We start from the raw sequence: 12,930 nt of genomic DNA, 5'->3' as shown, positions 1-12,930 counted from the left end.
TTGCCTAATGCAGCATTTCTCTAGCATACGTGTTTGTCTGAGCAAATCTGTCATTCATTTCCCATAAGTACTCACATATGAAACTTTGAAGTTAGTTCTTTTTGCTTTTTCTTGACTAATCAGATAGCAGCAACTCAATTGGGACTATGTATAATGCAGAAGAAAAAGACTCATTTTCATTGCAGAAATGTTTCTTATAACAGAGGGTATTTGTTCTAAAATTGTTCTCTTGCTAGATGGTTCCCTATTCTGGAGGGTCAGTTGTTCTCTTTGTATATGTGGGCACAACCACTTTGCACATAAAGACAGACATTGTTCTCAAGTGTTTTGATTATTTTTCCTAGCTAGGATTCAGTCCTGCTCTCAGCTTCCTAAATCTAAGACTGCTGAAATCAGTTACTTAACTGCAACTACTTATAAATATTTGTAAACAGAATTTCTTAAACTTTTTCAAATATTATATTATTTTGTCAACAGTCACAAATTCTTTCCAGAGACTACAGGTTGCATTTAGAGCTGCCTTTTTTAAAAAAAAATATCTCCAACACTTTGGCAATAAAAGTGGAAATTGTGGAATTTCATCATGGATTTAAAGAAGCAGATTTTGGCCCACTCTGTTTAGAATTTACAATGTGTTTGTCCTATTTCTTCCTTTTAGCTGAAGGCCAAGCATAGCATGTATTAATTTTATGCCACACTTAGATAAAAAAGCCACAGGTGAAGCTGGAAGAAATGGTGAATAGAAAGTGACAGTGAATATTCATTAGCTGTCCAAATCAAATTGCAACACAGAACACAGTACCTTAAATTCCATTATCTTCAGTGAAACTGACCAAAAAAAAAAAAAGAATTCAACCCACTGAGTTTGGGCTTTTATAGTGGCCTTATATGCATAACAGTATCTCACAGTGATTTTACTGGCGTAGGGAGGAAGCATGTGAGAGCCAAACAGAAATATTAGTTCAAAATTTCTACTAAAGACTCCAACAGTATGGAAAAAAAATACCCAGCAAACTCAGGGAGAATCCACCCTTTCTCTAAGTCGTAAATTTATATTAAACAGCAAAACATTTCCCCAGGTTTCTGAAATTCCTGCAGTCCACAGAAAAAGTTTGCTCATTCCTACCACTCCTTGTAATGATGGGGCCAGCAGAGATTACAGCATTCCCAGAGGTGCTCTGAGGGCTCCAAGTTGTCCTCCCATCAGCGTCTCTTCTTTCTCTGTTACTGCAAATCTGAGAAGTTAATCAAAACAATCACAGTTTCAGAGTGGAATGGAATTACTGCCCTTCTGTGCTTCCTGCTTTAATGTAAACTCTTTTATAAGCAATACTACAACTTTGATTTTATTTCTTAGTATGCATTAAATTACTTTGCAATAAAAACAGCTGCAATATTCCCTAGAAGTGTATCTTATAAATGCCTGGCTTCCCATTGTATTTTGCCTCACTTTGTTTACAGAACTACATAGCTGTTGTGTACAAGATGCATCTTATAGTATATTAAATTTTCAGTAGTTAATTTCCCAAAGCTTTGTTTACAGACAGTTTTCCCCAGCAAATGTGTTTTGCTTGACTAGGGATAGGCAACATGCTACAATCCCCTATTCTAGCAAGCTTCTCGAGTTAAAAGTTCGCACATTTTCCATGGCATTCTAAATAGCAATGACCCACAGTAAAGCAATCCCCAGCACTCTGTCATCTGGAATCCACCTTTAACATCTCTAACTTATCACCTACTTTAATCTTGGGTACTCAAGTATGCTTCAACCAAGACCATTTCTTTAATTTCAACTTCTTGTGAAATAACTTCAAAAACCTCAGAACATAAATTCAATAGAAATAATGAATTATTTAAAAGTATAACATAAAAGTATAAAATAATGTACAAAGTGTCAGAAGTATACTGAACTGATAGCATTTAAAAATTCTAAACGGAAAGTCACTCAATAGGAAATGATGCTGCATTCTGAAGACATCACAGAAAAGAATATTCTTGTTTATATGTTTGTTTCAATTTCCAAAATATATTTGTTGCTCCTGACAGTCCTAAAATGAAATAATTTTTTATTTGACACAACTTTATGAATTTCAACAAAGCAGCAGTTTCCAAACTGTAAAAGAGGTGGTAATAAACTATAGAGGATGTAGTAATTTTTTTTTCCCCCACTATCAGATACTCTTTCAAATTTTCCTTGTCAGTATTACAGCACTTACTATAGCTTTAAGTTTTCCATAAATTCTATTCCAAGATATTTCTATTTATCCACTGTGACTGTGGATACCTTGTTTCTTAGATGCTATACTAAGAATATCAGCTCTGAAGCTGTCTCAGAGTTGTTAATTTTAGAAATTAATTAAGGACCAAAAGGTGAAGAGGAGATTTCTCAGGTGTTTGACAACCTGTGTTTTGCAGGTCTAATATTATTCTATCTCCGGATGACAATATTCATTACCGTATTCTTAATCAGTTGTTTTACATCCCTTCAGACACAAAAAACATTCTTACTTCAGCCTCTAGAATAATTGTCTTCATTCTGTGCCATCCAAACTTCCATAGCATTTGTATGCAGAATAACTCCAGTGTGCCTGTTTTATAACCAGATACTTAATAGCAACTTCCATCTACTGCAACTTACTGGCACCAGAAAGGGACAGTCATCTGCTCTGCACAGCTTTGTCACGCAGTGAAGGAAGACCGTAGACATCTTCTGGTTCTTGTGCTTCACAAAGCGAAACACCTCAAAGGAAAAGCGGCCCATTTGGCTCTTGCCATTTTCAATTATAGTTGTCTGCGGGTCCTTGTCACAGCTAGTTTTTGTAAAGAAGGTTAAAACTAGGATAAGCAGCTGTATGATAAAACTAGGATAAGCAGCTGTATTAGCATTTTGAAGCTCTTAGCTGAGAATAAGATAACTTAAGCAGCAAGTGCTTTAACTCTTTGGAAAAGAACACAGTGCCCTAATGTACTACATGGGCAGTCACAATCTGTGTGTTAGGCTGCACAGTCCTGTGCTGAAATGCATTCCTACAAAAACATTATGTTTTGTTTTGCAACATCACAGCTGTAACCAAGGTACCATTTAATTCTAGTGCCCAAAGAAACTTGAGACCTGAAGCAAAAAGTAATCAGGTATGCTAACTGGTATAGACAGGTAACTCCAGATGAAGACAGTATCTCTCCAGCAACTGTCACTGATAAGATTTGATCTTAGATACTGCCAAGATGTTTTTCAAAGTTCCAATTCAAATAAATGTTATTACTGGGAGCAGAAGCAGGAGCATCTATTTATCTTTAATCATTTGCTTAACTGCTTCCCTGAACTGGAGTCTACGATGTTTTATATCACTGTCATTCACCACAAGGGTACCTCTGGTAAAATAAAGGCCAGTTTAGCCATTCAGTTTGACTGTTTATGGTATCTCTAGTACAGCCATTTTGGATATATGCTTCTATACCTTCATAATTCTTATGACTTTGCACTTGCTTCCATGTTTATGTTCACAAACAAGATAAGTCCTGACATGTTATCTGTAAGCCTAGCCCTCAGTCCTCCCTGCTAATATGGCTTAGACTTTCCAGGCAGTTCAGAACACCACTACTGGAGAGATTTATAACTCTTTCAAAGGAAGGACCCACAAAACACTGGGTTTGCACAGGACCTACCTGAAAAAAAGATCATATCGAAGATCATCGCTAGGATTACCAGATGGCGTGGTGTAACAGTAGTCCATCAAAACATTCCACCTGCACAGGGAGCAAAGTGATAGTTGAGGGGAACTGGCAATGTAAAAGTAGGGGTGGAGAGTGAGATAAAAGACAGTACAGGCAAGCGTAGAAACTGATAATGCAGGCTGTTATATTGAAGCTGAGTTACTGTATTTAACAGGTCACATACAAGTCATCCTGCATTCCCAATATATCACCTGTTTCTTCCCACAACTTACAAAACTAAACAGCATAGCATAGCAGCAGAATTGTATAAATCAAATAATTTGGTTTCATGCAAGTTAACCACCATACCAACACACGTTGTATACCTCCTGTCAGAAGTCATGGCCACATATGACTAGAAATCAAAACCATCCCACTTTAAAAAGCCCCGGAGTTTCTCACTTGATCTTACAGAGGCCCTTTCTTAAATAACAGCAATATAGGATTTAAAGTATAATTCAGTAAAACTTTCATAATGAGGACAGCAGCAAGATACGCACTCACCATCAAGGACTTGATACCCTCCGGCTGAGGGCAGTGATTATCAAACACCAACCATTATTTCGACATACAAAGGGCTATGAGGAAAGACAGTTGCTGCTAAATCAGAAAAATTTGCAACACCAAGAGCTGAATAGCAAGCAAGACAAGAAATAACATCCTTTATGGTACCTGCCATCAAGGTTGGTTGCTCTTACAGCTGCATATATTTTGGTTTTCAAAGGTAAACCTGTACTTGGAATAAGGAGCTGCTGGCTGTAGGTTGAATCCTGAAAAATAAACATTGCCTCAGTTTACCAGAAATCCCACTGTAACAACTCATCTGCATCCACAGACTGAACTCCTATCTAATTTTTCTGACCTTTCTATGTAGGACAGTCATTTACTTTGTCCTCCATAAGGGAAGAAGCAAAATGCAGTGCCAGAGCATTTGCCTACAGGTTTGTCAAGATCAACAACACTTGACTTGCCTTATCCTATACAACTATTTTGTGGAATCTATTTATTATTTTATAAAGTGGTTGGACCAGTGATTAAAGAAAAGGTATCATTCGCTGACACCTCAGGAAGTCTCCGAGCACCTACAGACAAATGTAGCAGCTACTGCAGTTTTCTGAAAGAGTTTAACTGGGTTGTCACAGAGTACCCTTTCGCAGCAAAGGTTATTGAGGTTATTTGATTTAGTGGAGGTAGCAGTGCCACCAGGTTTTATATATCTTAAGCTGTAGTCTGGAAAAACAGACATATTCTATTATGGAAAGTGTAGTTTCAATGGAATTTGGCTTGGCTTGTTGAAGCCAACAAGTAACAAACGTTTTCATTTAAATGCTAATATTTAAAAAAAGCTGTTTCAAAAAAGCTGTATATAACATAAAAGTTGGGAATTCCCCATATACTACTACATAGATATAGCTGTTTTATTGGTTTCTTGTTCAAAGACTGAACCATTGTCCTGGTTTCGGCTGGAATAAAGTTATTTTTCTTCCTAGTAGCTAGCATAGTGCTGCGTTTTGGATTTAGAAGGAGAATAATGTTGATAACACACTGATGTTTTAGTTGTTGCTAAGCAGTGTTTATATTAAGTCAAGGACTCTTTCAGCTTCTCATACTGCCCTGCCAGCAGAGGCTGGGGGTGCACAAGAAGCTGGGAGGGGACACAGCAAGGACAGATGACTGAAATGGGTATTCCAATACCATATGATGTCATGCCCAGTATATAAACTGGGGGGAATTGGCCAGGGGGCACCACCACTCTAACATTGGCTGGGCATCAGTCAGCAGGTGGTGAGCAATTGTATTGTGCATCACTTGTTTTGTATATTCTGTTGTTATTATTTTCCATTCCTTTTCTGTCCTACTAAACTGTCTTTATCACAACCCACAAGTTTTACTATTTTCCCCCCCGCTGATTCTCTCCCCCATCCCACTGGTGGGGCAGGGTATGAGCAAGCAGCTGTGTGGTGCTTAGTTGCCAGCTGGGGTTAAACCACGACAACCATTAATGTCACTTTAGCAACAAAGCCATGAAACAGATCTCAGTGACAGACATTAATTCAGCATATCAAAATCCACTTACTGGTAACATCACCTATGTCAAATAGTTTGCTAATCCAGAAAGCACAAGGACTCAGAATGGCGAGACCTCTTGTGAGAGATTGAAATACTCAATACATAAGAAAAAAATCTTGTAAAACAGAATTTTGACCAGGTTCAGTGTGGCAGGCAAGACCAAGAGCAGCAGCTGACAGCAACAAGAAGGATTAAGCACAGAGAATCAAGGTTTGTTTTCTTTCAAAGGGAACAATGCCAAAATTCACAGCACGCCCAATATTCAATCTCTGCAGCATCAGAGGCCTTGGGAGGTACACATGCACACACAGACAAGCGGTGCGACATACACAGAGCAAGTCCTTGAAGATACATTCAAGTGAGATCAGGTAAGTTTGCCTTCTTTAAAATTAATTTTACATTTCTCTAACATGTAGCTCTCACATTTTGCAACTGATTAAAAACTCTACAGCAAGTCCTTCACTATTACATTCCATAGTTCTTTTTTTCTTAAAGAGTAGTTTTTATTCATTTAGACAAACATTTACAGGAAAGCCTAAAAACACATAGCCGCTTAGGCTCTGTGAAAGCCCATTAAACATTTTGCTATTAAACTCCAAATCTATTGTAATGGCTCCTCTTGTCTTTCCCAATGATAACACATGCTAACACCACAAAGTAAATGTAAACAGCACCTTGTAAGGCAAGATGGAGGTGAGTCTAGAAGAAGAAGAGTCAATGTTAGGAAATAACACTATAGCTAAAGTTTGAAAGTATGGCTGCTCGCAGTCAAGAGCCACATCTGTACATAACCCCTCACCAATACCACGGGTGGACAGAAGCCTCGAAGCCCCCCAAAACCAGGACTCTCTAACAGGGACCAAGTAAGCCCACAGAATCAGAGCTCACAAGACCACAGGTGTCCCAAGAGGTGCTCCCAACCAGGCGATGCACAAGCTGTATATACACCCAGCCCCATGCTGTGAACCAGAAGGGCATATCCATCACTTGAATCTGCCAGCCTTAGTAGTGTTACTCATGCTAGTGCTACATCCTAGAGTAATATGACTGAAATCAGAAGAGTAAGACACCACTGTTCATGGTCAATTTGTAAACTCACTGGGGTAGGGAGGATGAAAGCCCATCTTGGCATGTAGTATTTGAGGAAAAGAGGTGCTCAGTATGAGCTTCAATAGCATTTATACCTGACTGTTTGCAGAATTGGGGCCTGAAAGTTGGCAAACACATCATGGTCAATGCTTGTCCTGACTGAGGAAACTTGGCTACCCTCACATCTCCCCGTCTTTTTGGTCACAGGTTTATTTAAAAATGAGAGAAGTATAATCTTCATTTTAACAGATTATAGGTTGTTATTTGGAGCTCTCCTCTGTCAAATAAACATGATTTTTTTTTAAGCATGCTGTTGGAAAATGTCCTGTTACAATATTTATAGCTCATTATGTTCAAAGCATAAAGCACTGACTTTTAAATCAGCTGCATGAATTATAACTCAGCATCACGAAGGCATGAATAATAATGCAAAAAATTGGATTCATAATTTACAAAAATGATGCCTGATAGATTGAAAAATTGATATTTAAATCAGGTATTTAAAATGTATGAATAAAAATTTTAATCAACACGAAAATATCATTTCAGGGATTAATTTTAAGTAGAGGTCTGTGCATTTTTCATGTTTTACTGTCACCATCCATATTTACGTAGTAAAAGCTTTTGCAACAATGCATATTCAAGTTAAATTATCTAAAACATATGGAAGAACTTTAGTCGAAAGCTGTTAAAATTATTAACCCTTAAAATCTTGAAAGTCCACACAATGAAGCAACAAGTGCAGTGGGCTATAGATTTGGAATAAATCCCACATCCCTCACTACAACTACAGATGATCAAAACACTCTGATGAGGCTTGAACATAAAAATACCCTAGCAAAAGTGCTACACTTTATTACTAAGGGAACAAGACTGGAAAATTTTTACAGAATTCTACAGATTACTGTCTGTATCAGTACAATGTACCTATACACATACACACATATATAGTAATATGTACACACACATACACATAAACATAATAAATACAAACAGATGAGCAAACATGCACTCTGGAGTATGATTGTTATTACTACAACGGATTAGTCACATAACACTACAACCTGAAAGCCAGAGCTGTAAACTGAGGAACAATTTAAATGCAGGACGAAAAGACTCTGTGTGTCCTCAAAGACCAGCCATATAAATACAACAGGTACATGCAAACAAAAAGGACAAGGGAACTCAGAGATGAAAGATGCCTGGATGAAAGGTCTAGTTCATGGGAGGAGTGGAAAGGGAAAAGAAAATAATGAAGAGGAGTCTATAGTTTGGCTCTGCTAATTCAGCTTGTACCTACATAGTGCTGAGATTTAGTCCAGGTCATACTACAGTGTTTTATACTCACATTGTAAAGCAACAAATTCAAAGTGCTGATAAATGTACCATTGTTTTCTCTTACAGAAATAGCAGCTGATGACCTACAACAGAACCAGAAACCAAAACCATCACGAAGAAAGATATTTCATTTTTGTGTTTATATACTTCAGTGTTTTTTATCATTAGAAAAACTCAGTGAGTCATATCACAAGGAGTTAATTCATGCATTTGGGTTATAAACTTCAGAAATGGGAATTTATAGTGGAAACACTGACAGAACCTTAACTATGCAGAAAGTAATGGATACTGTTGAAAAAACAAATCAGAAAAATAATTAGCAGAGAGGCAAAGTGACAAAAGGAACCCACTTTTCACGATGTACAAGGTTTACTCATGGAAATATTTTCTCTTGCACTCTATATTCACATGCTTACAAACTATTTCATGAAGAATTTCCATTTTTTTGCTGCTACCATTTTGTCATCAGAACACCTGAATTTTAAGGGAAGTTTTTTACATTATCTAAGGCTCTCTTCATAAAGACAGCTCTTCATAAACTACATTATCTCATACAATGATGCTACAGAATTTTCTTTTCATTTGCATCTTTCAGTGCTTTTTCTTTTTCCTTAACTCTTGCACAACTAAATATTGCTATGTTAACAATACTGCTGTGGCATGCATATATTTAGCTGTACATGCATATATACACATATATATGGCCTTACACAAACATGGGAACGAAACACATAGAAATGAAAAGCACACTTACGAAGCAAGCTGGGTATTGTTAACCAAGTACTCCAGTGGATAGCTACAGCTAAATTTGTACAGAAGCCCAGGCAAATAGCTGATAATCGTTGGTGGGTCTGGCGTATCAATATAGCCTGAAACATTACCTATTTGTACCACTGAGGTATTTCCATAAGCACTGATACCTCGAGCTGAGGATACCTATTGAGGGAGATAGAAAATTACTCTTATCAGAAAGTTAACTGTGGAACAAAAAATACCTAAGGACACTGGTGCTTTAGTCCATAATTTACCCAGAGATATCTTCAGAAAATCCTTCAAAAATTAATTTAGTTTGATAACATGTTCCCTCTGTTCTGTTTTTTACCTCCCCGAAATCATGCATATACAGTTCCCAAGCAATATCCCTGTTCTTAAAACACACACTTGAGCAACATTTGAAAAAAACTGATGAATCCTGGAAGCATATTTTTTTGGTAGGCACTTTTTTCCCGAGCATTCCCAATGAATTCATGTGACTTACTGGGAAAAGCTGAAGGAACTTTATTACGGTTAAAAAATGTGAACTTAAAATGAGCTTCCATATTCAATAATAAAGCCAATACACAAGCAATTTCATTCACAAAAACAACACTGTCAGTCTTGAGCTTTGTTTTTGACACATCAAAACCAATGTACTTTATAAGCAGATACAAGCCCAAATAGCTGAACTTTGAGTATGTGTTTCTGTTTACATCTCTAAATCTAAATTATAAACTATGTGCAAAGAAAAACTGTCAGAAAAGCAAGAGCTGAAAATTAATACAACCTTAATGCCAATGCAACCTTAATTCAGTCCCTGGACACGTGCTATCCTGTGTTGCTCAGGCTCACAGAGTGTGCAGAGCCAGCAATAACATGCAGCTCTCCAGAAAACTGAAGGACACTCTTTCCTCCTGGTAGCAGCCCAGCCCCACTCCATCTGTAGCTACTCATCTGAATAAGGGGGTGGTTTGAAAACAGCAGATGAGTGTCACAAATTACTGTCTCAGTAGGCACATACACAATAAGGCAAATTAACATGGCACTGGACTTCCACCATAGCATTTCTTTTGCATAACTGTATTAGCAAACAAATGCTTTCAATAGCTTTAGAATACACAGCTTCTTACAAAGACATTTCATTATGGAAGAATCATCCTGAGGTGCACACCAGTTGTAACATTTTGCACTAAGTAACACAGGATACACAGTAGGTATTTTGATTTCTTTGGCTACAGAAAAAACAGCTAGAAGACAGATGCAGCCATGCACTTTGTCAATAGTATACCTAATCATTTGCTAAATGGCAGGAAAATTACGAAAGTCAAATTTTCTAGGATCTATTCCTTGCCGATAAAACATAGGTTAGAGCACTAAGGTAGTATAGCCAACCACAGCTCTGTTTAGCTTCCTCACCACCGCACACCCCAAAAATAAAAAGTTGCGTCTGCCATATTACAGACAGACCTGGGTTTTACCTGAGTTCTGCCTGAACTGTTGTCTTTCCTTACTTTTATTGAAAATTAGTTTTAAGATCTTTCCTATGAAACACAGCCAAGAAATGCATGGGATCGTACTATCCAGTGTGGGGAACATAAGAAATTCTCCCCATTCTTTTATCCTCTTTGTTTGTGGCACAGCATGTGTAAACTGGGAGAGGATGAGGGGAATTTTGGTTATATTTTTAGCAGCTGCTACTTTGTCTTTGTATCCTGTGCAGCCTTGTGGGGGGCTTCACGGGGACCTCCAATTATTTGGACTTACCAGAATGTTGCGGGGGTTTTTTGGTTTTAAACATGAAGCTCGTACAATTATAATCAAACAGCAAGTTCAGGGAGTTTACAATGTGACCGACTCCACGGGAACAGGAAGAAGTTGCTTCCTGGCAAATTCTTCTACTGCAAGTCATAGGAGTGCTACAGCTTTTCAGGGAAAATGAGAAAAGAGGATCTTGAACTTGCCGAACTGGGTTTTTGTTGAAATTTTAAAAGAAAACTCAGCCTGAGGTAAATACGTCACAGAGCATATCGAGCATTTCAGCCCAGTTTTGCAAAATTATTAGCAACAGAACAGGGGGGTTGTTATGAAAACTGACAGGTATCATCAAGTGCAAGTATGAATTCCAGATAGAATATAAGCCTTAAAAATAACACATTTTTACACTTCCTTTTGTGTTATTCATAGATACTTTGATACAGATACTTTGATAGAAGTCATCACTGCTTGTACAGTGTGATATACGCACAAACTGTACAACTCTCATCTCCCTTGACTTAGAGGGCTTGAGACATGACTTCCCTCTCCCTATTCAGAGAGCGCTTCACTGAAGAAAATGAAATTATATTGATACAAAACAGACTTCAAAGTCAGCTCCTGGATCAGATTCTGGTTCAAAAAACTCACCCACAGCTAAGGACTAGATTTAGTCATTAGCTGTACAAAGATGTGCATTATCCATGCATGAAACAGCAACATAAAATGAAGACACTGAAGTCACACCACCAGGCAAAATGGCAAAACACCATAGCACAGACTGGCCACGCACTGAGATCAGAGCTGAACATACGAATCTGAACTTCAGTCCCACATCTTGACTTTTTTGTTATGAATTAAGTGCAAAGGTTAGACAGCCTTTTTTTTTTTTGGGGGGGGGGGGTTGTAAAACATTCAAAATTTGCTTGAAAACTTCAGTTTGTTGCCAGACAGTTCCATACTGAGCTGAGATCTTATAAGAAGGTGCGACACCTCATGGTACAGCTAGCAGGTGTGTTTACTGTGGGTTGGGCCCTCTGGCCAGACCATCTCCCCTGTGACATTCAGCCTGAAGTCACTGCCTTATCACAGAACATAAAAGATCATTCAGCAAGCCCCTCTCATATGAGAGCACAGAAGTACATACCCAGACTATAACTCTCCTCTATCTAACCCACTCTTAAAATATTTTATTTTCATTTTTCAAGTGGGTATTTTGAGAAGGTTCAGCAAGAGTTTTAAAAACAGCTTGAAAAAAAAATCTCATTTTTCTACTGGAAAAAAAATATACTTTCTAATCAGAGGACAAATGTGTGCCCCACCACATTTTCTCATTAGTAATCAGGATTATAAATTACCGACTTTCTCTAGTTTTCTTTGATGTATGCAATATATTGCTAACTGGGCAAGACAAAGTAAACATTATCTGTAAAAGATACAATGCTGTCAAGGCCATTCGCTTGATCCTATGCATAAAGAGCCATGCTACAATTTCACTTTGACTTTGTCTTACCACTAAAGTGTTTCCACAGGATTCCAAAGTACTCAGATTGATGATGAAAATGACCACTGCTGGAAAAGTGTTGTTATTGATGAAACCCCTGCAGTGGGCATCCCCATGTTTCCCATTCAGTGCCAGATCTGTCTCAGAATAACCAGAAAAAAGAACTGTGCAAAAATTTATCTTCATAGTAATTGTCTGTACTCCACAGAAAACATTGATATCTCGTTCAGCTGCAAGAAAATACAGGGAAAGACATTGTAAGAAGATGTATTTCAACTAATCACCATGTAATTATTGTAGCAGTTAGTCTAGTGTTGTAACTTCTGATTGAATCAATTTTTAGACCTCAGACACAGCAAAATATTGGAATAAAAAGGTCAGAATTGCATTATTCTGAAGAGCAGTTTTGACTCTACAACTTCACTAAAGAAAAAATGAGAGTTAATATAGTAACATAGTCTACCATGCAACAAAACCATTACTCTAAAATTCCCCAGCAAATAATTTAGTAGCACGTTCATAATCAAAGCACTGCAACAGAGTGGAAAAAAGCAAGTGGTTAAATATTTGGAGTCTCATTAAACAGCCCCCTTCTGGAACAGAAATTTCCAGTGATTTTGAGAAGCTCAGGAGGCCAAGCTCTGCCTTCCAGTCCACTGCGACATGGAAGTCAGGTGCATTTGTCTGAGGTTGTCTGGAGTCCACTT

At 37.7% G+C, this 12,930-nt stretch overlaps 1 protein-coding gene across 2 annotated transcripts in view; it reads right to left on the bottom strand.

Moving 5' to 3' along the window:
• The window catches only part of ZPLD1 (zona pellucida like domain containing 1), a 118,488-nt gene that overhangs the window by 90,760 nt on the left and 14,798 nt on the right, over positions 1-12,930 (bottom strand). For both annotated transcript variants that reach the window (XR_007509049.1, XM_049824597.1), the window contains exons 3-9: positions 12,233-12,453; positions 8,966-9,147; positions 8,222-8,294; positions 4,387-4,484; positions 3,667-3,747; positions 2,639-2,810; positions 1,127-1,235 (exon numbers count right to left, since the gene is read on the bottom strand). Coding sequence is in view for 1 of the 2 variants with exons in the window: in XM_049824597.1 (XP_049680554.1) it covers positions 1,127-1,235; positions 2,639-2,810; positions 3,667-3,747; positions 4,387-4,484; positions 8,222-8,294; positions 8,966-9,147; positions 12,233-12,453 (936 nt within the window). In the remaining variant the exon portion in view is untranslated. The remainder of the gene's footprint in view (positions 1-1,126; positions 1,236-2,638; positions 2,811-3,666; positions 3,748-4,386; positions 4,485-8,221; positions 8,295-8,965; positions 9,148-12,232; positions 12,454-12,930) is intronic.

Source organism: Accipiter gentilis, chromosome 21, assembly GCF_929443795.1.
Source record: "Accipiter gentilis chromosome 21, bAccGen1.1, whole genome shotgun sequence".
NCBI lineage: Eukaryota > Metazoa > Chordata > Aves > Accipitriformes > Accipitridae > Astur > Astur gentilis.
This window is presented reverse-complemented; position numbering and strand designations above follow the sequence as displayed.